Source organism: Octopus bimaculoides, chromosome 2 (assembly GCF_001194135.2).
Source record: "Octopus bimaculoides isolate UCB-OBI-ISO-001 chromosome 2, ASM119413v2, whole genome shotgun sequence".
Lineage (NCBI taxonomy): Eukaryota > Metazoa > Mollusca > Cephalopoda > Octopoda > Octopodidae > Octopus > Octopus bimaculoides.
Window position 1 is genome coordinate 169,124,263 of NC_068982.1, and position 27,439 is coordinate 169,151,701.

Sequence of the window (27,439 nt, forward strand, 5' to 3'; positions counted from 1 at the left end):
ATATATATATATATATATATATATATATATATATCTATATCTATATCAGAAGATGAATATTTCAGAATTAGTTTCGAAATCTTTGCTAAATTGGACCCATACACCTATGGTTTAGTGATCATGATCTGCATATTAACACCAGTTAATGAGTCCTGATAAGTTTGGTTGAAAGAAAAGGAAATAGTTGTCAGGAAAAATTAAGACTGATTGAAAATAAAATTGTGATATGAAAAAGCCTTAAGGCAATTTGGAAGAATTGTGTATTGCTAGAGCTAGTGTTTTAATAACTTGATGCTCTCTACTCATAACCTTACCATCATAAATGGTACCTATTTTCTGCTAAGTAATTTAGGACAACCAATCAGTGTAATGTCTTTCTAGACACAATCACTAACATGCATGTAAGGTTTCATGAAATCTTATAACAAAATGGCAGCATGAATTAAAACTAGGAATTATATAGACGGATTAATACAAAAGGCTACATTTAGTTGTGTCTGATTTCTGTAAAGTAAAAACCTGAATCCAAACCAAGAGTAGAATAACTCAAACAATGAACATGAAAGATAGAAAAAGAATTTAGATTTCTATTGTTTCCATTAAATTTTCTTTTACCCGATTCTTTAGTTTGATGTGGGGGAAGGCAGATTTTGCTTGGACAAAAATTTGTTCGAACTTGCTCAGTTTGGACTGTCCAGGAAATACATAAACAAAACACATAGTAGCAACAAAGCAAATTATATTACACAAAGATAAGCAAAAATATTAAGGTGTGTGTGAAAATATATAATCACCAATAATTTAATGTTGATGATTAAAAGAACTTCAGTATTTGGACATCAGTGAAGTGGTTAGTTCATTTTGAGTTAGATAAGCTGTGTGTAAATTAAGCTTGTATGATGGAAAAAGTATTACATGCAAATAAATAAAATATGAAAGTTAAAAAATTAAAATTTTAGGAAATAATCAGATGAATGTTACAAAGCTATATTAGTCATCATGAGATGAATTTATGTCGAAAATTACTCTATGGTTTTGTAAAAATTAATATAAACTTAAAAATTAAAACATAAAATTTTTTCAAGGAAATTGAAGTTTATTTGGTTTTGACTTATTGGAGCCTTAAATTGTGATCTTTTGTGATTTGTTATAATTCAAAGCAACTATTTTAATTCAGTTCAGTCTCAAAGTGATTGATATAGAACTAAATTAAAATACCACCACTAATGTATATCAGATATGTTATTTAGACATTTATTCAAGTAGTACATAATAAAACTAGACTATCAAGTTCCCGAGTCTAAATACTTGAAAATTTGGTTCAAGTCAAATAAACTAATGACGAATGCAAATGGTTGCTAAGCTGTAATGTCAAATGTGAAGTACAACTTGAAAATCTAAATCTAATTTTAATATTAATTCTTTTGCAGATTATATTAGCCTAAATTTTAATAAGTCTAGATTAGAGATTGGAATCCCAAGCACACAGTTTCTAAGACTGATGTTATATATATATATATATATATATATATATATATATATATATAATCATCATTATTTAACATGTTTTCCATGCTGGCATGGGTTGGATGGTTTGACTGAAGCTAGTAAGGCCAGGGGCCGCACCAGGCTCTATTGTCTGTTTGGCATGGTTTCTATGGTTGGATGCCCTTCCTAACACCAACCACTCCATAAAGTGTGTTGGGTGCTTTTAATGTGGCACAAGCACAAGCGTTTTCTACATGGCACCAGCACTGGTATCAGTTCTGTTGTGGTGGACAGGTGAGCCATGAAGAAGATTTTGTTCTAACATTATTATATGTGTTTTTATAGCTGGAGTTTATTAAATCAGTGTCGTTATTCTAATTTCCTTTCAAACACTAAATGGATTTCAAGAGTTTGCTGATGTTGTCCTCAATGTTGGCTTACCATGCTGGCATGAGTTATATATATAAGAAAGAATTTAAAATATTTGATGATTAAAATAATAAAGGCACAAAACTGAAACAAGATGTAAAGTTAGATTGTTTTGAATTTCAAAGATTAAAAACAGATTTTGATGACTGTATGCCATTACTGCTCTGCTAGTTAATCTTGTAGTGCTTTCAAAGTAGTGTTCACTCACACAAATACTAAGAGCAGATTATCTGTCATTTACATATAAACCAATGAACAAAAAAATAGAGGTTTATAGTTTCTGAAATATAATATTTTCTAAAGACTTTCTAGCCATGTATATCATAATTCTAAATCAATACCATAGTGTATCTTTGTATACTCCTATGAAGTAAAGTTCGAAAAAGTTTCTGAAGGATGATTAGGAGAGATACGTTAAGTAAAAAATAATGTGTAACCTAATTAAGAAAAACAACTAAATTTCAGGTTAATTTCTAACCCTTTTGTTATCATATTTCAGTTGAGATACAACACTTTTGTTTCAATTTTAAAAAATAACGAACAATTTAGTAAAATAACTGACATTACTAGATTGGTATTTGTAACATAAATTGATGAAATTTTAATGGTAGGCATTAGTTTGGGTCACTTTAAAACTGTAAGTGTTGTAGAACCAGGGGTTGGTACCAAAAGGGTTAAATTAAGTTTTCCCTTATGATGACTGTAAGTGCAGGTGGAAAGCATAGTGTATGTGATATGTAGCAAAGTTTGTGTTGAAGCAGAAAGTAGCAGGAAATGAATGGTGAATATTTTTACCTTTTTCCCTTGTGGCATCTCATCAGGTGGCATATCAATAGCCATTTCAGCAGGTGGGCCATTGCCAGGTGTTTCTCCTGAAAATACAGTTTAAAGGAAATAGTCAAAGAGAACAGAATAGAGGTCAATATATTTTATGTCTCCTGTTTATTTTCAATGTTTAAGAATTCAAATTCTGTCATAAATACCTCCTAAATTCTCCAGACTACTAAATAAGCTGCAGTCTAATAGTGAAGTAAAATAATCAACCACACTATTTCCATTTTATTCATGCACACATCTACATAAGGTGTAAGGATGTTCAATAATTAAAATAAAACTGTATTTTCTAACTGAATGAATTATTTCTTTTATTAAATCACCTAGCAAATCAAACAAATTACTCATGTGCTTCCTGTTACTTCTAAGGGGATACCTAATATATCTTGTATAAGACAGGCTTACATGAGAAGAGTCTCTATATGACTGCTCAATCTGCTATAAATAGTAGCCAAATCTGCCTCAAGACCTATCCTTAGAGTAAGGGTAAGACCTGAGGTAAAAAGAAGGATGTATTAGATAATGTAGTTGTAAATAAGGGTCATAAGTCTGCTGACTCAATCAGAGATGATCTGGACCAAAAGCACCAACAAGCCACCACTGTATAAAAAATGTAGTCCAGAAAATTTTATCATTCTTTTGCATTAGTGAACAAGGGACAAGATTACATTTTCTTCACGAATGAAACTTATCATCATCATCATTGTTTAACGTCTGTTTTCCATGCTGGCATGGGTTGAATGGTTTGACATGGAGCTGGCCAGCTGAGAGCTGTCTAGGCTCCATTTGTCTGTTTTGGTATGGTTTCTATGGCTGGATACCTTTCCTAACACCAACCACTTTACAGAGTGTACTGGGTACCTTTTATGTGCTACCACATAATAATGCATATTATTGACACTGGTATGAGTGAATTTTAACATGGCATTGGCACAATTATTATGAACTTAGGGACCAAATTATTACAGCTATAAAACTACTATTTGCCAAGAATGAAATCATTAATTTTACAGAATAGAACATAGAAAATTGAGTATAGTATACATTAGTCAATGAATACTGATTCATTCCTTAAGCTGAAAATGAAAAAGACATTTTTAATTGAGGTTAACTATTGCAAAAGAAAATATACAAAGAGTGGATGTGTGGTGAAAAGCTTGCTTCCCAACCACATGGTTCTGGGGATCAATCCCACTGTGTGGCACCTTGGGCAAGTGTTTTCTACTATAGCTTTGGGCCAGCCAAAGCCTTGTGAGTGGATTTGGTAGACGGAAACTGAAAGAAACCTGTCGTGTATGTGTATGTGTGTCCACCCTACTACCACTTGACAACCAGTGTTGGTGAGTTTATGTCCCCATAACTTAGCAATTTGGCAAAAGGGACTGATAGAATGAGTACCAGGCTTAACAAAAAATAAGTACTGGGGTGGACGATGCATTCAACTAAAAATTCTCCAAGGCGGTGCCCCAGCATGGTTGCAGGCTAACAAATAAAAGAAATGACTAAATACCAAAGAAACACACACACAATTTAAACAGTTTAGTACAATGTCAAAGGTTGTTCTTACCTGTAGTAGATTGTTCTGGAGGTGGTTCAATTGCAACATGACGGAAGTTTTCTAAGCTTTTGATAGTGTAAACACCAACAGTTGGTTTGCGACCAAACTGACGATGGTCTTTAACACGAATGTTTAGTGGAGGCATGTAGTGTTCTTCTTTTGGCAGCATCTACATGAAACAGAAAGAGTAATACAATGTTAAAATGGATAGTAAAAGAATAGAACAACTGGGGCAAAGACTTAGATTTCTTAAGATGACATCATTTAGTTAAACACTAAATGTTGTTGGATTCCTGGGATGGAAATTCATTACTCAATGTAGAAATTTTGTCATGCCTCTAGGCATTATATTTATAAATGCCTTTGTTTATCTAGCTAAAGTATGTAATCTTGACTTTCCTGATAGTCATTGATGATTGGTTAATATTTTAATAAATTACTAGTTTATTAACAATGTTCTGTTTCACTACTATATTGTACAAGAATATATATCTATAGATTTTTTGCCAACACTGACAAATGTAATCACCTTGTCTTTAAAACAATATTTTCATGGATGGTAAAAAAATATACTATTAGATAGACTAGTTTCAATCCTGTATTGAGATTTCATCTGCACCTGAGTTAATATCTTTAACATATATAAAGGTACTCAGTTACTGATGAAATATATTGTGTATAATAGCATGGTTTTTACATCTGTCTATACACTGTGTTGGTTATAAATGACAAGTTATTTTATATAAAGAGATCTGCTTCATTCTTGAATGCAGGTATGAACTTGTGTAACTTTTGATGGGAAATATCCAAGTACCTGGTCTTTACATTATTTTCATTTTGCATGTATGGAAGTTAAAATACAAGTCATAATATTTTTAGTTCTTACTTATTTAGAAGAACCAGTCATTGTTGCATTTGGTCTGATGCAATGCATATCAGAAGAATAAATAGTTTTATTTCTAATGGCTGGTTATTGTTACATTGTTTAGAGGAGAAAATGATTCACATTTACAATGAGTGATTTAAAGTGCAAACAGAATTGTTCAAACACTACATACCACAGAAAGGAACAGTGAAGGTTCATTGAAATTGGGATTCTTCTTGGTATTTTTGATGACAGTTGAGCTAACAGTGTTTCCACCAATTTCAAATTCAATACTAGGAGAATTTACTTCTAACAGCTGGAATCTCTTCATGTTGCGCACACCCCATACCAAAAACTGAAAACAAAATAGAAAAATTTTAATTGAAAAACTTATAAGATAATCCTGTTAATTCTAAGATGCACCATCATTGTTCTTAGAGTGAAAAGATATTTTAAGTCAGTATATTACATCAACATTGTTTCCATTGATAAAGTTCAAAACAATGGGACTTGTATATTACTCAAAACACAAACAATGGAGACAGTTCCCTTGCAAATAGAAGACCTAGGAAGACAACAAAATTGCAAGCACAAAACTTAACTGCTCACTTTCTCATATAAAGTAACACAACACTTAAAATAGAAATTGTTGTGTAAAACATTTTAGCTGCTGTATTACTTTTATATGAGCAAGATAACATTATGTTACGGACCAAATAAAATCAGAAGGTACTACACATTTACAATAATTATACCAATAATACACAAGAGTTTCTAAGCAAATCAGCTGAACAGGACAAACCAATAATAGAATTGGAACATTGATAAGATGAAAGATTTCTGATATCAAACAAATCAGACCATATAATATGGATGAGTTACAGATTAAAATATATGACTTTGGGTTTATTAGCATTGATAAAGGATCTGAAATCACTGATATAGATATTAAATTAGAGAAAAATCAATATCACTGAAACCTACAGATTTTAAAACTCAACTATTGTTGCAAAAGAGTTTTCTGCATTGTAGCTCAAAGACCCTGTGGACATTGATTAAAAATTTAAGCTTCATTTGATGACCAAATTTTTCCATTTGCAGTCAACAAGCTTTTAGCTAATATTGACACAGTCCTCTGGATTGCCAGCTCTTGTCAAGCTATCCAATGCATGCCATCATAAAAAAAACAGACATTATATGATAATGATGATTGGGTAAAATATTATTCATATCTACTTCATTGGTTATTCATTCTACAGTGGTGTACAAAATACCAGTATCCTATCCTGGTGATACTTTAGATACTGAACTACAACAAATACTAATTTCAGCCAAATAGTATGCAGTTTAATTCATTGCTTACTCAAATCTAAGTGCCACAACAAAACCTATAAAACATAGGGAGTAGTATAACTTGCAGTTTGTGAGCTCAACACATGTTCACACACACACACACACACACACTGCACATTTTTATTAAATAAAACTTCTTTCCATTACAGACTGTATCAGACCATAGTTTATCACTCTTCTTCCAATGGTAAGTTTTTTTTTTTAGTTGAACCCTTGCAAAGCACAAAATAAAATGTTGAAAGCTATTCATGTTCACATCTCTTATCAAGTTTTAAAATATAGTATGGAAGAGAGAGGTACACAGACAAAGGGAAAAGCTAGCACATAGACATGTGTCTTGCATCAATAAAGAGATCAATATCAGTTTGGTGTACAACACAAGAACATGAATTTGATGTAAATATATTTCAAAATGTTGAAAATAATTGATTTTATCCAGTAGAAAAAAACTGATTTTATTCAGTGAAATTCAACTAAAGTTAAGTTTTAATATAATTATTGCTGTTTAAAAGATTACAAAACAATGTAAATACTTCATGATAAATAAACTGTAAGATATTGTATTATAGTAAGAAAAAAGATTTACCTCAATTCCAGTTCTTTGCAGAACTGGTCTAATACCATTGGGGACTTGGTATAATTCTCCACGTTTTGGTGGTAGGAATGGAAGATCTTTACCAGGTGTTATCTGAAATATGAACAGAAAGTTAGTTTCGAAGCAATTACAATTTCTTTGGTTCAATCCAACTCTATTAATGTATCCATAGTAACTTCAAGATACTAATATGCTGTATACTTGTATAACTAACATCACTACTCCTTACAATCATTCATCTGGAACTGCTTTGCTTGCAATTCAAATGCCTTGGAGGAAAACAACTTTTTTTTTTTTTTTTTAACTCAGTAGATTCATACCTTTTTTAGTGAATCATTACAGAGATATAAGCTAATAAAATTGCTGAAATACTAGAATTCTAGTATTCAAATCAAAGGTTGATATTAATGTAGTAGTTAGAATGATTTTATTTAAACCGATTGAGAGAATGCTTTACTATATAAAAAAATACTTAATTAAAGACCTACAACTTTACCTCTAACTGAAAAATTATAATTATATCTGTGTTTAAGAGTTAATAATGTGGTGGAAAGATTTTGATGAATACTGACAAATATGCAAGAGATTGAGAAAATTGATTCTTATTCCTAAAAAATGAGTCTTGGGAAAGAAATCATTACAAGAAGCAATAGTAAGAGTTATACTATTTCATTTCCCATTACTAATTCCTTCAGGAAACATATGAACATAAAACAATTGAACTTTTTATATAAATTAGTTAATTTCAAATATCTGAAAAAAAAAAATAAAGAATGTAATTCAAAATAGAAAAAAAATTTAACATCTGAATAAAAGCAAATTTAATTAATGTTAGGTATATACAAATGTACTACACTAATGTTGACAATATAAAAAGAACCATTTTGAACACTTTAGTTTTACAAATCAACCAAAACACATATATATATATATATATATATATATATATATATATAAAAGAAAAAGAAAATCGAGATTGGAAAGTTAATAATTGTTTATTATTAACACCAAATTAATTATCAACCCTTACAGCTGTTTCAATTAATGCTCAGTAAATATTAAATTTATATGACCTGAGCATAATATCTTCAGAGGGAAAAAATATACCCTTGGATGTTTTATATGTGTTATGGATTCACTATAGCAGACTGAATGATACTGTTTATGATTTGTATTGTTATATGTTCAGGTCATCTAACTTTAATATTTACTGAGTATTAATTGAAACAGCTGTAAGGAATGATGATTAATTTGCTGCTGATAATAAACAATTATTAACTTCAAATCTGTTTTCTTTTCCTTCTTTTATATGACTATAAACTATATGTTTTTATATATATATATATCCCTATTATTTTAAAGAAATTAATTCCCTCAAAATACTAGGTATTGAACCAGTATTTTCTTCAATGAAACCATACCTTCATGAGATTAACACAATCTCTAATCGAATATATAAATATATATATATATATATATACGTGTTTTTATATTATTAATAAATTCATGAACTTAACAATAATATACTCAGGAAATCAATATTTAATATTTCGAAAAACATACATTTTTTCGAAATATTAAATATTGATTTCCTGAGTATATTATTGATAAGTTCATGAATTTATTAATAATATAAAAACATATATACACATTTATTTGCTCAAAATAATTGAGCACTCAATATAAGTTCAGTTATATTCTTTTAGAATATTACTTATAAAAATTATATATATATATACACTTACCAAGAACAATTCAAAGGCAGCTAGAATTTCTCCTTTTACAACATCATTCTTATAAACAGGGTACCATTGTAAAACTGGGTTTCGAGCATCAGCAGGATCAAGCTTTACCATTGGGCTAGCTTTTGATCGGCCAAGAAATTCAGGTTTGCCCTACAGAAAAACAAATTTTAGAAATGCCAACAATCATTTATATAAAGCAATGTCAAAAATCATATATTTAACAAGTTTTAATTAGTATGTTATATCAAAAACGTGGGGATCATACTGGCTTCTTAGTGAATGATGTTCTGCAAATGCAATAGGATAAATGACACTGAATAGCAAGATTTGTCACTAAAAGTAAAATAACTACAACAAGTCTGTATAACATATTTGACCCATAAGACTCCTCAGAATGACATGCGTACCACTCACTAAAATATATATAAAACTAAACATCTCTCGTGTTTTATTTACAAAAGTTGTCTTGAGCAGCATGGAAGTTTGATATATACTTAAAAATTTAATATTAAAACTTCAAAACCTGAAATTAAATCCTCTGACCACTATTCAAGATTTATAATAAGAATAAAAATATCTAAAATATTTTATATACTTTATTTGAAAATCTGTAGTCTAGAGCAATTTTTCTTAAAGCAATATACCTCATATCATTTTCAGAGCTGTGCAAGTCTGCTCAAGAATCAAGCTGCAAGAGATTAAACTATTAACATTTGTAGTAGTAGTAGTAGTAGTAGTAGTAGTAGTAGTAGTAATAGAAAAAACAGTAAAATTATCTCAAGTCATTAATCATCATCATTGCTTAATGTCCGTTTTCCATGCTGGCATGGGTTGGACAGTTCGACTGGGATCTGGGAAGCCAGGAGGCCCCAATCTGATCTGGCAGTGTTTCTATAGCTGGATGCCCTTCCTAATGCCAACCACTCTAAGAGTGTAGTGGGTGCTCTTTACGTGCCATTGGCACAAGGGGCCAGGGGAGCTGGCATTGACCACGATTGGATGGTGTTTTTTACGTGCTACCGGCACAGGGCTCACAACTACAATTTCCATTTGATTTGATTTTGATATTGCTGATGTTGATGTACTTGACTTGGCATTGGCCACGTTCGGATGGTGCTTTTTACATGCTACTGGCACGGGGCTCACAACTACAATTTCCATTTGATTTATTTTGGGAATTTAAATGAACTTGAACCATTAAAGTCAGAAACTTATTAAATATGTTTTTATAATAAAAATTACATCAACTTTGCCAAACTATGACCAATAATGAAACACTTTCTCATTATCTTTAAAAAAAAATGCAAAGTATAACTGAAAGACATTTAAAAATCTGACTTTATACTGTCTCTAAAAATTAAGAAATGCTATTTCAAAGGAAAATCTGGTAAGAAGTAGTGTTTTTGTCTTAGTTATTGATATTAAAAAATAGTTATATATTAAATAGTTGGGTACCAAACAAGCCAAATAGTATACAAGTAGTATATAACAGGAAATAGAAAATTTTCAGTAATTTCACAAATACTTTTGAAATACGGAAATGTATGATTCATTCATTCTGATAACAAAGGTAGGAAGTCAAAATGATCTTGCAAGCAAAAATTGAAGAACTTACAAACATGTCATGGTCAAAAATCTCCATAAAGATATCTGGAGGTTGTATTTCTAGATTCTGAGGATTACCATAGATTTCTAATTGCTCAAAGATCAAGGTTTGGTCCCAGGTTGGGCAAAGTGATTTCTTAAATGCTTCAGTGACCATACTTTGTTTAAGGAATGATACTCTTGCAAAAGGATCTGAAAGAAACATAAAAAAAAAAAAAAACTTTCATAGTTAAGATCTGTTGACTTTTGTACATATTTCAATGTCTGCCTTTCCAGGCTGGAATGGATTGGCTACAGGGGCTACAATCTGACATCAAACTATGCTAATACAAACACAGCAGATTCTTACACATATTAGGAAGGGCATCCCACAACAAAAATTAAACTCAAGCAGACAGTAGGGCTTGGCATAGTTTTTTGACTTGTCAATTACTATCAAACTGTCCAACTCATGCCAGCATGGAAGACAGATGATAAATTATGATGACTGATTTGTTGGGTATTTAATGTTGCCAAAGGAATAAAGTGGAAAATTTTATTTAAATTTTTGTTGGAAGAAATCAACTTTACTTATAATGGTTAGAGTTAAGTACACTAATAGTATGATTAACATACTATGATTAACATAGAGTCAAGAAAATTCATTTCTTATTAGTTAAATTGGGGTAGTCGATCTGAAAATAGTACAATGACATTTCGCTTTATATTTGTTAAGATGAAGGCAGTACCTGAAAGACCAGAATCATCAGCAGCTGCAAGATCTCTAGCTTGGTACAAGTAAGCTCGAAGCTGATAAATTTGAGGTTCTGGAAATGAAAATATCAAGAATTCATTTTAAATATTTATTTTTTAATTACAAAATATTTATTTTAACAATCAATGATAATAAAAATACATCTTTCCAATATTTTGAATAAAATACAACTTTTGTGAAGAATATATAGATCCTTTAAATTCATAATTTATGTACAATTGGCAATATATATAAGTAGGGGTTGTTTGTTTAAAGTCCTGGGACTTCTGCATTGAAGTTTAAATACCAGTCATAAACCACCTATAGAAAATAGGGTCCAAACTTTTTTATTACACTTTAGAGCTATTTATCCTTTGGTTAAAGTTATCAAAAGCATGATTTAAATACAAATTCTTTGATTTTTTTTTTTTGTGGCACATGAAACGTGTAATTAAATATATGTGTAGGAAATACTTTAAGAAATTAATATTCTATGATACCATAGCACTATTATATCACTATACATTGGTTTTAGAAATATGAAACTCAAAGTATCCCCAAACCAAGTTTATTAAATGGCTTTAAATATTAAAAAAGTTGTGAACAGATCAAATTAATCTCAATATACAATCCTTTCTGGGAGGGTGTCTGTCGATTACACTGATCTCAGTACTTGGCTAGTATTTATTTCCTTGATCCTGTAAAAATGAAAGGTAAAGCTGACTTCAACAGCATTTGAACTTAGAGTAACAGTAGATGAAATACTGCTAAGCATTTTGTCCAGTGCTTAGCTGCATTTTTTCAGCCTAATGCCACAGGTTGCAAAATTTTTTCCCTACCTACTAAGACCAATTAAGGATCAAATCTGAGGGGAGTGTTACATATAGTAGTATATTATATATGGACTTAGATAGTTGTAAAAGAAAAAAAAAATTAAAACTAACAAAAATACTTACCCCCAAATGTAAGAAACATTCGTGGTGATATCATAGCAACTTCTTTGTCAGAGTCATCCTATAACACAAATGAAAAAAAATTAAAATATAACTTGTACAAATTAAGAGAGAGAGAGAGGGAGAGATAGAGAGAGAAAGAGAGAGAGAGAAAGAGAGAGAGAGAGAAAGATAGAGAGAGAGAGAAAAGCGAGAGAGCGTGTGGTGTAACCATTTTGTTTATTTGCTGCACAGAGGCTAAAATTGTATGTTCATAGAAAACAGTCTACCCTACATTACAAATTATCCAAAATTGTTGCATAGTGCATTATAGATTAATTCATGATAAAACATGTAATCCAAATTACACTAACCAGTGAAACTGAGTTCTTGTTTGTATTCATTATAGTGTATACAAATCTCTCTTTGACAAAACATTGACATTTTACTAATGAACTAACAAGATTAGAAACTAGTCAAATAAATTTTACTTTTTCTTCCCATATAGATAAAAAGCTGTGATGTTTAATTTTCACAGTGAAGGAAAAATTGTAAGTTCATTTATGAAAGGCATACCTTACATTTAAAATAAAATCATTGTTATAATGTTTAATTTCATAACCTTTTAACACCAAATCTTATTTTTCAACTACTTTACACAAGTTAAAATTAGTTTTGATAATATGAAGCTGTATGTGAAACACTGAAAATTAAGACTAAACATTGAACTAAGAGATAGGAGAAAGATTTATTTTTTCAGCTTAGTTCCTTAATGTAAGTAAAGTAATATGCTTTTATTCAGAGTAAGGACACATTGCTGAAGGAAGATTTTAATAAGAATACTGTCAGTAACTTCACTTAGTATGTAACTTCAACTCTTCATTAAGATTAAACTGTTTTACTTAGTGTACATTTAGTTAAACTTTCTTCAAATTAGTGTCACAACCATTCATGGCACTTCAATTACTCTGTGTGACACAGTTTTTGTCCTAGGGTAGTAGCTGTTATTTCCTATTTGCTTACCCTTAGAGATTATGAAAAATGGCTAATATTTCCTTCAAACTTTGCCTTTATTACATTTATTCAAACTCCAAAGAATCCCTCTCAATCTACTACTCCTTCTCAGAGATGCACATATTGTCAGCCACTAAGGAACACACTCAAGTGGTTAAAATCAAGTAACTGACTAGCATATCTGGAGTAATGAGCAGAATATTTGATATGATATTTCTGCTTCAGCAACTGAATCTGTCTCAAATGTAATGGAAAATAGGTCAGTTTCAAAAGATTGATGTCCAAGTCACAAGAGGAAAGTTTTAAGGGAATAGTAGTCATTTTCTTTGATTTCTAGATAGAAGCAAATAAGAAATAATACTTACTAACCAAAGACAAAAAAAATATAAATTTTGTTACACTGTTATTCACTTAAAGTGATCTTTCTGGTAATAAACAACTAACTCACCTCAACTGTTCCAATACCTTTGTCGTCTACCAAGGTTACTATGGTAAACATTCTTATTGCACACACAACAGGTCATACTCAAACCATTATAATAAGTTTTGAGAAAGTTCATTTTCATCAACATTATCAGACTTCTCTACATATATTAAACAACTGATACAAATATATCTTAGCCCTTTACTTACAATTGAAAAAAGAACTGAAACGATAAAAAATGTCTTTACCTCAGCTACTCTGAAGAAACATGCTCCACCAATTCCTTTTGATATCATTTTTCTATGCCATCTTCTGCGTCTGACAAGATCCATCTTACGTTCCTTGGCATGGAACTTCATGCTGAACAATGGGGCAAATTCCCAACCTTCAGCTGCTTGTTTTTGAAGTTTTTCCTGAAAATAATAGATAATTTAAAGGTAAAAAGAAAAAAAAACAAGGTTTCAGTAAAAAAAAACAACATGCTTCACTCATACAACTACCCCTACTTAAAATAATGAAAAAAACATTGTTTAGAAAAATTAAATTAAAGTCTTGCAATTGTAGATTCATTTGTGGTTATAGAAGTGCCAGTCTTCAAAATATTTCTATTATAATTGTCCACCCAGATTCAAGCTCTGTCTCCCATCTATGATCACATTACGGAATCATCGGACAATACATAAACCATATCCTGAAATAAGAATCTCTAGGTAAACCTCAATTTCTGACAGATATTTCAAGGCTTTTTCGGTTCTGCCAAACTTCCATAATTTCTCCAAGTCTGTTCTGTACCTAACACCCAAAGTACCTTATATTTTGAATTTAAAAAAAAAATACATACCTTTTTCAGCTTTGCTTTTTCATCTACCACTAATGTTCTTGATCTGACCCAGCGACGACGTCTGCAGAGATGATAGTTTTTCTGAACAGGACCATAACCTCCCATTGTAGCCTCAACACAGTATTCAAAGCCTGGTAAATGAAATGATAAATATCAAATAGGGAAAACTTTATTTCTTTAAACGAGCAATATATGCATATTTTTACATTTTCCCCCATGCTAATAAGGAATTTGGATATTTGCTACCTGAGTAATTTTGAAGTTAGATGCTGTTACTGCACCTAACCACTTTATTACTAAGTAGTGCCTATTTTTCAGGCAGATCAACTGGTACAAACAGAAGTATATTCCTAAGGCAGAAGAGTTACATTTATTTTAAGATTTGAATTTATGATTACGTCATTAGTAGCCCAACCTCTTAATCCTTTTGTTACCAAATCCTTGTTAAAACACATTAACTTTGTTTTAATTAATTTCGGTAATACTGAGGAATTTAGTAAAATAATTTTATCATTATGAAACTGGAGTTTGGAACATAAATTAGCATGAAATTTTGATGGAAAGTTTTAATTTAGGTCAATTTAAAATAGAAAGTTTGTTTCCTAGCTCCATGGGCAGTCGGGTATCAAAAGAATTTCAGTTTATATATTTATATACACACACACACACACACAGATATATAGAGATATAGATATATAGCTTATGAATAATTTAATTAGTTGCACAACAATGCCACATTACACACACTAAAATGCTATGACAAATGAAACCTAATTATGTGCTAAGCTTAATTGTCCTCTGCACCTACTATTGTAGTAGGGTAGAATAGTTCTGCATAAAGGCGGCGAGCTGGCAGAAAGTAAATACTTAAGGTGATTTAAATTCAGAAACATATAACAAGGAACTCCATCTTTTAGTTTAATTAGTTCTCTACAATTCACTCTAACACTATTTTCTGAATGAATTTTTCCAACACATTGAAAACAGGTAAATTTTTCTATTGTTCAATAAGCTACTAAAATCAATGAATCTTTGGAACCTATCATTCTATCATCAGTTCGCTTGTGTAAAACAGGTTTATCGCACAGCATTCTTTCCTGAACATATGGTCCTATATTAAATTATATAATGTTTTAGGTTTTTCTTTACAACTAGATGATTTTTGTATTTGATGCAGTAGTTATAAATATTTTATTCAGTTAAAAGATTTTAAAAAATAATTGCAATGAAATAATTTCTTACCCTCTTCATCTACAGCTCTGCTTAAATCAATTTTCCAGTCGTCATCCCATTTCCATCCTTCTGGGAGTTTGGTTTCATCTTTAGATGGCATAACGTCTCCTTTCTGAAAAAAGGAATCACATTCAGATGAAGTGAATCATTTTAACAAGACAACTATACATTCTCAGACCAAATTTATGAATAATAGCTTTTCAGTTGCTATAGTTGTTTAAAATGATGTCTATATTCTGTTAAATAGAACCTCAAACAAGGAAACATGTATTTGTTTTCAGAATCACACTTGTATATGTCAATGTTTTCATGCTGACTTGGGTTACATTATTAAAAATATCAAAAGTTGGTACACCATAAGGAGAAAATGTAATTCTCTGGACAGTTTTCTTCATTAGGGAGATAAAAGAGAAAGTATGCAACATCACCTTTGATGAATATTAATAAAAGTTGCGTTATTTAAAGATAGGAAGATAATAAAAAGAGTTTAACTAATTAAGGATAAATGATAAATGATTGAAATAATGCATCAAGAAAAATGGAGTCTAAAATGCCAGTAGTCTGGTAAGAGAAAACTTGTCTTAACATTATTCTATTTTGACAAAGGACTTTGCATTAAACATTTCATTCTTTTTCATTCATCATAATCCACTAATGTATCTCACTTTAAATCTTTTAATTTTTTCTGATTGAAATGAGCACTAGCTAGTCAAATACCAATTTTAGCCAAATTTAAACAGCATATTCCTTGAATCTCAGTGACAGTTTAAGTAATAAAAAAAAGATATTTTACCACATCACTCCATGCTTGTTTCATTGGTCCCCAAGTACCCCGAGGAAGTCTGTATTGGTTTTCATAAACCTCTTCTAGATAGTTGCGGTGACCAGCATCTTTATCAAACATGAGGCTGCATAATTGAGGAGAAAAAAATATATGTGAGACTGAAATATAAAGATACAAACTATGCAGATCAATGTTGACAATAATGTCTAGGCCATGTTCACCAGCAGACTTTTTAAAGTTGGGTTTGTAAAGGGAGGAGGTAAATTCTGTGTTTTATTTATTTATTTATTTTTTTAACTCCATAAATGTATAGTGGTGCACTTCCAGTCAGTAATCTTTCATTGTGATGTGTCCAGGTCACATTGCAAGAAAGATCTATAGCTTATAAGATCCACTCTTGTTATCTCAAGACACAGCATATTTTAACACAATAACAGGCTCCAAGTAGGTAACTACTTTATTTATATAAGCAACCAGAAACAGAGGACCAAGGATTGATTCTGTTGGACTGCAGATGTCATCAGATTGGGTTCAAAACGTCATCCTAGCAGTGTAACTACCTCTTTTTGAATGAGAATGAAAAATTTCAACCAATTATAAAGAATTAGCTGTCATACCTATTGCAAAGAGCTTTGCTATAAGTCATTTATGTGGTGCAAAATTGAAGACTTTGACAAATCTCAGACAGGTAACATCCACCCATAAACTGCCATACGTGATTTAGCTGATGTAATTAAGTCAGAATTGGGAGATGAGTGAAAGTAGGTGCAGTAGAAAGAGGTCATCATGTTTGAGAAGCAGACAAGTAACACCATTAAGGTCAGAGGAGACACAACTGTGCATACACTTGAAGTGCTGTTGAGGCACTGCAGGAGTAAATTCAACAGATGTTATGAAATTTGGTGTCAGGAGTATTTTTTTATCTGTAGTTTCAGCTCATAGCTGCGACCATGCTGATGCACCACCGTGAAGAATGTTACAGTAAAAATGTCAACATTGTAGTTGGCAATATTCACAATACACTTTTTGGGATCATCACTAATCTGACTTGTGTGGGGAGATTCAGAGGGGCCCAACTACAGAGTGAGGCCTCTGTTTCGAGTATACATATTTCTGGAACACTTTGCTATCCAGGTTGGTTGTTACATAGGGTTCAAGTTTAAGTACTACCTTTCCGATAATTTATTTGATATGTTTGGTTACTCTGTTGTGTCTTCTATTATCCTCTGTGCTATGTAATCTGTACTCATGTTCAGTATCTTCTATTCTGGTAAGATAAACTGCTGCACTCTCCCAAATTGTGCTTTTGTAGTTTCCAATGTAATAAGGCATTCCATATTGAATTGATGATGTGTTGAAGGAGGGTATTGACACCTCTAGAGTAGTAAAATTCAATTCAGTTCAGTTCAGGCTCTGTAATTCAGTACAGTAAGTGTTCCAGTCAAAGCAAGTAGTGGTGGCAGTTTTTCTTTCTGTCAATAAGAGTGGTACCAATCAGAGTTTCAGGAAGTGTGGTAAATAGCAGATCCAAAGTGTTGTTACTTCTCGTGATGGAGGTTATTACTTGGGATCAGTTCGAACCCAGCACTAAATCAAAGGAATTATTTGCACTTTGCAGTCAGTGAAAGGTTTCTCAATCAATCTCTGAGTAGTTGAACTCACCAGTAATGAAAACATAGGAGACTGTTTTCTTTGATGCAGCTCTGAGGAATCCAAAATACAGAGTATCTTGATGGTAGTTAGGGGAATGGTAAACAACTATCAAAGCTGATACAATCTGCCTTAGCAACTATTACTATAATGCTGCATTGTATATGAGAGGGAAAAAAACTATATTCAAAGTTAGAATGAACATCCATTATTTTATCAAAGATAAGTTGAAGAAATGTGAAAATCTGAATTCTCATTCATGTAAAATTTAAGTAAAAAAAAGTTACTTACCTGAGTTCCTGGCTAATGTACCAGTCACCATCCCATTGCCATCCATTTGGGGGCGTGAAATATTCCTTCTTCAGATTTAACTAAACCAAAACAGAACATACATTTCTAATTAGAAATGCCTTAAAGAATTTGGATGATAAAATTTACTTAAGTTTTTTTCCAAGGTTTTGCTATTTATCTTTCAATGTTAGTGTGGATTAGACAGGTCTATTGATAACACTATAATCATAACAATGGCATAAAATAAACTTGATATCAAGTGAAACAGCATTATATATAAGACACTGGATACCACTTCACAGGTCTTAAATTTAAAATTTGTCATGTGTTGCAGTGTCTCAGAACAACACACTAAATTCTATGGGTTTCTCTATACTTAACTGCTGGCCAAATCACCTAAGAATGCAAAGCACCTTAAACGTATATGCTATTCAGTAGTAATTTAACATTCACATTAAAGCTAACTAATGATCCCAGAGAATTCTTCAGGGGTTCCATAAACATATAGTTGAAGAGCTATGTATCTGTAATTTTTAAAAGGATTATTAAAAGTACATTCTTTATATAGAATATCAAGAAATTTTTTTTAAATAAAAAAAAAAACATCACAAGTTATTTCAGTTGTGTTATATTGAATTTAAACCAAATCAAATCTATTGAAAATTTCAATTTTGTTTTGTTTGCAAACAGTAAATATTGTAAATATTCTGAATATCGCAAACAGTAAATATTGTAAATATTCTGAAATAAATCTGACTGAGGGAAATCTTGGATCTAAATGTAATTGTTCAGGCAGAAATTTTAGTCTTCAAAACTTATTAATATTAATGTAATTGTTAGCAGGCAGAATCATTATTACACTGGGCAAAATGCTTAGCAACATTTTGTCCATTTTTATGTTTTGAATTTGTCTTTCATCCTTTCAGGGTTGATACAATAAGTACCAGTTGAATACTGGGGTTAATATATAATCAACTTACTCCCTCCCTTGGAATTGTTGGCCTTTTGCCAAAATTTGAAATCAATATTAATGTGCCTATGCATGACCCAATGAGAGAGTTTGTACTTGGTCACTCAACCATCAAGAAATAGCAGCAGAATCATTCTCACTTCACAAATCTCACAATCATTTAAAAATAAAGGAAAGACATTGGATCACGTAGCCAGGATATACTGTATAGAAAAATGATGGATTGATAATAGATAAGACAGTGATTGAAACAGCCTTTTAATAGGTCTTCTCAATCCAGGGTTACTTGGGAGCTGAACAACAACAACAACAACTAAAATAACTTACTTTTCCTTGAATATCTGAAAATTTTGGTCTAGTCATGGTTGGGCTTTTATCAGTCCAAGATCCAAGGATGCTGACTTGATTTTCATACTACAAAATAAAATGTTTCATAAAATATCTTTAAAAAAATGCTAACTTTTATTCAGACTTCTAACTACATGGTAAACATTCCTTTGAAAAGCAATCATATAAATTTACATACTACTAACCAAAACTTTGTGGAACAGTGACTAGGGAAGATGTTCCAAATATTAGTGGCACTTTGATTACAAAGGGGTGAAATGAAAACTTCATTCCAGCAGAATTTGGTCTCAAAAGATGAAAGTACAAAAATACATTCTTTAAAGCAAGTATTTAGTCCAGCATTACAACTTCTACTAACATATTCCTACCATCTTTTAGTAGATTATTACAATTGGAAAGGTAAGCTAAATTGATCAATGCAGATTTTTAAATGTATCATATACACACACATTCCAAAATTTTTTTTGAACTACAAAGTAACTTGGAACTTACGAAAGAAAAGCTTTGTATTACTCAGAAAATATGAAACTAAAAATCTGATAACAAGCAAGAATATTTAGGACAAATTTATGAAAATGCTTTGGACAAGCAAAAGAGTTAAGTTATAAATTTAAGTAAGATTAAAACTGAAAACTATATTTATATAATTTATCTTTAAAATATTCTGAACATTGAAATTTTATTTCTTATCTAATCACTTGTATACAACAACTTATTTCATTTCATGTGCAAGCATGGTGCATGTTTAAGAAGGTATCTGTCTCTTTGTAACCATGTGTTTCTGAGTTTAATCCCACAGCACAGCACTTTGAGCTGTCTTCTACAATAGCCCCAGGTCAACCAAAACCTTAAGTGAAATTTGATCAATGTGAACTGTGTAGAATCTTTATGTGTGTGTGTGTGTATCAGAAAGAATGACCAAATTAAATTTGCCTTGTAGTAACTACTTTTGTCTCTGCACAATGCTTAACGTTGCTTTTATCTCTTATGATATTAGCAAAATGTACCCAACAAAGTAATACTGTGATTAATATAATTGACAATACTTAAAGATCAGCCTCCCAGTATAGGTACAATTCAGAGATTGAAACTCGTAAAAGAATCTACTAATGACTATCAAAAACCATTGTCAACAACACTGAATATTCTAACAGGTCAAAACTTACAGTTTCAGCAAAAACAGCAAGTTCGCCTTCAGTTTGGATATTATGCCACTCCTTTTCCTGTTTTGCAAGACCAAGCCACAGTTTCACACGGATCAAAGCAGGTATGTTATATTTTTCTTTCTGTGCTTTCAGCCCAGGATACTAAGAAGATAAAAGAAAGAGAAAAAGCAAAAATAATAAATGATGATTTATTTCAAACTCACGCTAGACTTAAAACTTTACCTAGAATTTGGGAAGTAAAAAATAAGTTACCAAGCAAGCTATAATTTTGTTTTATAATTATAATTTCTGAAGAAGCTGGTAAATATTTCATAGAAAAATATTCTAACCAAATTTCTTTAAATCAAAGAATAAAACTGAATTCCCAAAATTAAAAACTCAATTAGAAGTTAATTAATAAATTAACATAATGTTTCATTGGTTAAATTTTCATGTTGTAAGACATTCTTCAACTTACTTTCAATTGGATAGACTGTACTTTACCACACTGGCGGCCAATGTAGTTGGGGTTTTCAGAATAAAGCAACTCGTAAGCAGGAATTCTGAAATAAGCAATCCTTTTTTCTCCACTGATCATCCAAATGATGACATCAGGCATGCTGTTTTGTGGCTAAAAAAAAAAAATTTTGTTTACTATGGAATATTTAACAAATAACATCAGTCTCAAATGACATTTTATAGTGCACTTTTCTACTATGGCATAGATATTTTAGATCTTGTATCCGAGGCACATGAAATAAGTTGGGTTTTATTACTGATCCACTCAATAGTAAACTAATCTATTATATTAAAATGTTATGATAGATTCCTGTAAAGTAAAAAAAACTGTCACTTCCTGGAAAGAGGATGGCAAAAGAATGTGCGAGATATATATATATATATATATATATATATATATATATATATATATTCAAACAAACACTACTTGCACATACACACACTGATGACAAATAGCTTGCTGTATGTGTGTGTGTGTGTGTGTGTGTGTGTGTGTGTGTGTGTGTGTGTGTGTGTGTGTGTGTGTGTGTGTGTGTGTGTGTGTGTGTGTGTGTGTGTGTGTGTGTGAATACTTGATAGAAGAGAATCGAGAAGATTTCTTAGAAATCAACTAAAGGGTTATGAAAGAAATTACACGATATTATTACTGAGTGGAGATATGTTTATGGCTGATGATGTACCACAAAATGAGCCAAGGAATTTCCATGAATACTGCTAGTGTTAGTGTCTTTAGAACTAGTTAACAACATCACCAAGAAAGTAGAGATTGAAGTGGATCTCTCTATTTGGTCACTTGATCTGATAGAAATAGGAAGCCAGGCCTTCTCCTTAGATATGAAATGCCCTACAACAGCAACAGGTTGATCATGGATGAAACATATTTGATGAAAGGGCTGACCTGAGGGCTAATGGATTATACTAACAAGTACCCAATAAACCAGATTTATGGGTTGTTTTCTAAACTTCCCGTGGAACTGTTTATGCAGTCTTTCATTCCTCTACAAGACCCTTTCCTCTTCCATGTACACATAATAAACTACTGTTCAGCTTGTTAAGATTCATGTTGATAAACAGGAATAGGTAATGCACACCTTTCTGCAACAGGGTTTATAAGGGAAAGAAAATCAAAAATTCCCATTAAAAATAGCAACAAAAGCAAGAATAGTTCAACCGACATTTACCATCATCTTCTGTATATGGTTAATGAAAAAGTGTTATGAATTATGGGATATGTTGGCATAAAAAAAATTCCCTTCACATCCTTTGTTACTACTAAAATAAAATTCTATTCTTATAGCCATAGATACTAAGATGGAATTTGAAATCATCTAACGAGAATGTTTGCAATTGTATGCTAAAGATAATCGTTTTTTTTTTTATTTAATGAAAATGACTGTTAGATGAAACATTGCTGCAAGAATAATTTTATACAAACATGTTCTGGAATTCACAACATTATCCACGATAACTCTGAAAAACTACCACACAATAAACATGAACTACAAAGAAATATATTTACAATTTACCTCAATAGCTAAACCTTTTAATCTCTCCAAGATACTCTCAATCTCAGACAATGCCTCATTGATATCTGTTGCATTGTTCATTACACGTTCAGCATTTTCAGTTATATCTTTCAATTCAATCTCCCTGAAGGCTCTTATGTTTTTGTCCAGTTCATTCTCCATGTGATAACCAGACTGGGGTAGTGACAAAGGTTTCCTGTCAAACAAATATGAAACAATTTCAAACAAACAAAATAAAAAGTTATCAGTTTAAATTCTTTCAGTCTTATAAGATGTAGTTTGAATCAAATCTAAACAAATCACTAATGTGAAAAATGTCATTACAATATCGGGCAAGCAAACATGATCCAATAAATTGTACTATGCTTTCGCTAATTGTTTTTAGGTGTTTCTATAGTTGTGAGCAGACAGGCACCCTCTCTTAGCCTTCCTATTCTTGATACAGTGGAACATGGTGGATGTGATGCTGAAGGGAGAAAAAGTAGTACCAACACCAAGCTGGTATTCATTTACAGATGAGTAGGGTGGAGCAATGTGAAATGATGTATCTTGCTCAAGGACATAACATGCTGCTCAGTCCAGGAACTGAACCCCTGATTTTATGACTATTAGTCCAGCATCCAAACCACTTGGACACAAAATATATTTAAAATTATATTAATTACATTTTTAAAGAAAAATATTTCTCTACTTTTTAAGGGGTTATCCAATGCAATTAAAGTAATGAATTAAAATCAATCTTTCATAAGACATGTAGTTGCCTTTCAGATAAAACTAATTATGTTAAATTATACATATCAAGTGCATAATAGTAATTGAGAATTCAAATCTTAGACATAGCTAGGATTTCAACCAAAGAAGCTTTCAATAATTAAGATGAATCTACTATTAAATATCTAATTTGTGAAAAACATAAAATTAAAATATACATTAGAATAATTATATCTGCAAATTAAGGTGGCAATATGGCAGAATTGTTACAGTGCTGGACAAAATGCTTTGGTTCTGAGTTCAAATGATATTGGGATTGCCTTTCATTCTTTCAGGGTTGATAAAATAAGCACTAGTTTAGTACTAGGGGTCAATGTAATCAATATACACTCTCCCCTGAAATTGCCGGCCTTGTGTCAAAATTTGAAACCAATAATTATATCTGAAAATTTAGGGTGCGTGCCTGAAACTGTCTTCACTACTTATGTGTAACGGTTGATAAGATAAAGACAACAACAAAACTTTAGAGTAAACTAGCTTCATGAGAATCAGAATATATTGAAAACTGAAGCAGTCAGAAATAAGTGGATTATAACTATTTTAAAAATCCATTATATTAACACAGGAAAAAAACCCAGCAGAAATGGTTTACCTTAATCATAATCATAAATAAAAAATAGGGTTCAGACAAAATATGAAGCTTACTTCAAATCTTCAATCAGTTCTTTCAGTAATGATATCACGAGTTGAGCTAACTCTGGAAGAGGCAGTTTTGTCCGCATGCTGATACGAATTCTTTCCAAATTAGATTCCTACAAAGTGGAAAATTCAAAGAAGAAATAAATATTAAAACTGGTTTTAATTGTCAATCAAATATAATTACCAAAGACTGCCCTCATTTATTTGAATTTCTGAAAGTTCTTCAAAGGAAACTAGATATTTAAGTTAGAAATTTTAGGACAGAATACATAGCAATAAAACTTTGAGATTCACTGTTGAAACAGTCGTTTGGATAATTATTTGATCAATTATGCCCATGTACAATTAATACAGGTCCAAGTGGAGTTATTTAGTAATGCTAGCATCAGACAGTGATAACAGCTTAAAATCTTGTAAGCTCTGTATAACCTTACATAACCTAAACTTACTGATGTTTAGAGGTTTGAATATTGCATAAATCTTGTTAAGAAGTCTCAAGACAAAGTATATTATATTGATTGCCATAAGGCAGAAATTTTACCATGCTGGGCAAAATGTTTAGTGGTATTTCGTCTGTCTTTACATTTGGAGTTCAAATTCTGCCAACGTCAACTTTGCTTTTCATCAATAAATTAAGTACCAGTTGCATGCTGGGGTCGATCTAATCAACTGGCCCCCTTCTCACTAGGATTCAGGCCTTGTGCCTTGAGTAAAAAAGATTACAGTCTGCTGTGCTAGCAAATAGGTTTTGTAAACCTACTATAAGATTTAGTGACAAGTGTAAGAAAAGGCATTAAAATATGAGGTTTATTTTAACAATCCACATGTAATTATGCAAACTTGACTTGTGTAAATATAAAAAAATGTGGGTGGGCTGAAACACACACTTAAAGTAATTTAAAGATATTATCCTCATAGCAACACAGAATAAGAATTAATAATTATTGTAATGGCTGATGCTGGTGTCCTGTAACTGGTACCCATGCCGATGGCACATAAAAAGCACCAATGGAGCATTGGGCCTCACGGAGGCAATGTGGCCAATGCCAGTGTCACATAACTGGCATTCGAGCTGGTGGCATGTAAAAAGCACCATTCAAGCATTGGGGCTCACGGAAGCAATTACACGCTCAGAGTGGTTAGCATTAGGAAGGGCATCCAACTGTAGAAATTAAGCCAAATCATACTGTAGTCTAGTGCAGCCCCTCAGCTTGCCAGCCCTGGTCAAACCATTCAACCCATGCCAGCATGGACAATGGACAAAAAATAATGATGATAATGATGTCGTACATAAACAAGCCAGGCAACTTACAAGTAGGTCAATGATTCTGAGGAAAAGATTGAGAGATTCAAGTCTGAAGCTGATATCTTCCCATGCACTATCCACCACCGTGCATGGTTTAGTTGATGCCCATGGTAAGAAATGGTAATAACATCCATCAAAAACAGCATTTGTAGGTTGGGTTGTTGAAGCACATGGATCAACACTCACGTCCAGCTTGTTACCATAGTTACCTACAATCAAAAATAAGATCAAATTTCCCTTGAGCATTGTAAAAGAAAAATGCATTAACAATTTCCACTGTGTTTTTACATTGACAAATATTGGAACAGTGGAGTGTGAAAGAAATGTTCACATTTTTATTCTTTATTTTATTTTAATGTAAAAATAATGAATTCATTTATAAATATATTTGAAACTATCATTTTAACATCTAGCCAACCTACTTATTAGGTTTGATTAATAAAATATTAAAGATTGTTTCATTTTTTAATCAATTCTTGCTTTAACCTAAGTCATAAATACATTCTAGGAATGGTGTCAACTTTGGATGTTGGTCCACAATATTTCAAAGTATTTTTTAAATATTTTGTTGACTTGTGTTTCTTTTATAACTTAGATCAAGCAGACTATCAAACTGAAATATCAGTCTCTTTTTCATTAGGCATAAAAGCTCTATATGTGAGAGAAAAAATTTAAGTCAAGGATAGGGATAAGAACAGCAGTATACTTGTATCAACTGAGAATTGAAACCCAGTTGCAGTTTTGATTGACAAAACACAGACCTTCTGCTCTTCAGATCTAATGTCTAATTCCACCAACATACTCAACTAAGGAATATCAACAACATTTTTATTGTATACCATGTTGAAATCCTATTAGGCTTTACAGCTGTTTTGGTTACATTTCAATGTTCTACATCATACTTATTACTCATTCACTCTCATACACACAATGAAGCCGTTGTTGTGTATAAAGAGAGAATTAGTGCATTGGTAAAAAATATTAAAAAGTCAGCTGTGTAAAAGTCATCCATTCTCAAGCAATGGTTATTCTACTGGCTGAATCACTAGTGTGGATAAAGTCTATTGAATAACTAAATACTTTTTCAATGGAAGGATAATTTCAGTTCAGGCACAAAAACTAAGAAAGTACGATATAATATCTAAAAGTGCAAGTAACAAATATATTCTGATCACAGAAACAAATATTTTACACATTGGGAATGCAAAGAATCTGAAATTAACAAAAGCATCTAAAATTATGCACATATCATTAATTTAGTTATTTTCATAACTTATTCAATTCAGTTAGAAGATAAATTTCTTACCAATGCTGACTTCAAATTCAATTGGTGCATCAATGCAGCTAACCATTGTTGCATTGAGGAAGGCAGCATGAAGTTTATAATTCCTTCGGCGCATAAATTTCTAGTGAATTAAATAAAAGTTATTGTTATTAAATGTCATACCTGGCAACACAACAAAGACAAATTTTCAACAAAAACCTTTAACCCTGTTCACAAGTTAATTAATATCCTGGCTGTAAATATTATGAAAAACTTTTTTAAGTAACATGAGAATCAGAACCACTCACTAAGTCTCTATATTTAAAAAGCTTAAAATATTTCAATTTTTGATTTCCATGCTAGTATTGCTCTGTTTTAGAGCTCTCATTTGATTGTATGTGTTCTGTAAGTATGGATATCAAGAAACAAAATTAACAGTTGATTCAAAGAGTTCAGAACACAAAATAAATACAAGTGATGAGTGATAAATAAATGAATTCAGTGGTTTTCTGACAAACACTTCTAAGGGTGCTATTTCAAATCATCAACAACAACAATGGTTTATTCTGACAGAAAC

General features: G+C 31.4%; 1 protein-coding gene across 9 annotated transcripts in view; it reads right to left on the reverse strand.

Moving 5' to 3' along the window:
* The window catches only part of LOC106876851 (myoferlin), a 204,650-nt gene that overhangs the window by 35,976 nt on the left and 141,235 nt on the right, over nucleotides 1-27,439 (reverse strand). For 7 of the 9 annotated variants that reach the window (XM_052965716.1, XM_052965717.1, XM_052965719.1 and 4 more), the window contains 21 exons: nucleotides 26,905-27,004; nucleotides 25,605-25,807; nucleotides 24,299-24,405; nucleotides 22,883-23,078; nucleotides 21,316-21,468; nucleotides 20,859-20,999; nucleotides 19,672-19,758; nucleotides 18,375-18,454; nucleotides 16,443-16,557; nucleotides 15,659-15,761; nucleotides 14,417-14,547; nucleotides 13,824-13,988; nucleotides 12,162-12,219; nucleotides 11,201-11,278; nucleotides 10,483-10,664; nucleotides 8,868-9,017; nucleotides 7,114-7,215; nucleotides 5,368-5,529; nucleotides 4,319-4,478; nucleotides 2,713-2,789; nucleotides 616-690 (listed from right to left, as the gene is read on the reverse strand). In XM_052965716.1, coding sequence (XP_052821676.1) covers nucleotides 616-690; nucleotides 2,713-2,789; nucleotides 4,319-4,478; nucleotides 5,368-5,529; nucleotides 7,114-7,215; nucleotides 8,868-9,017; nucleotides 10,483-10,664; nucleotides 11,201-11,278; nucleotides 12,162-12,219; nucleotides 13,824-13,988; nucleotides 14,417-14,547; nucleotides 15,659-15,761; nucleotides 16,443-16,557; nucleotides 18,375-18,454; nucleotides 19,672-19,758; nucleotides 20,859-20,999; nucleotides 21,316-21,468; nucleotides 22,883-23,078; nucleotides 24,299-24,405; nucleotides 25,605-25,807; nucleotides 26,905-27,004 — 2,625 coding nt within the window. The remainder of the gene's footprint in view (nucleotides 1-615; nucleotides 691-2,712; nucleotides 2,790-4,318; nucleotides 4,479-5,367; nucleotides 5,530-7,113; nucleotides 7,216-8,867; nucleotides 9,018-10,482; nucleotides 10,665-11,200; nucleotides 11,279-12,161; nucleotides 12,220-13,823; nucleotides 13,989-14,416; nucleotides 14,548-15,658; nucleotides 15,762-16,442; nucleotides 16,558-18,374; nucleotides 18,455-19,671; nucleotides 19,759-20,858; nucleotides 21,000-21,315; nucleotides 21,469-22,882; nucleotides 23,079-24,298; nucleotides 24,406-25,604; nucleotides 25,808-26,904; nucleotides 27,005-27,439) is intronic. The other 2 variants (XM_052965718.1, XM_052965720.1) reach the window with 1 other exon arrangement.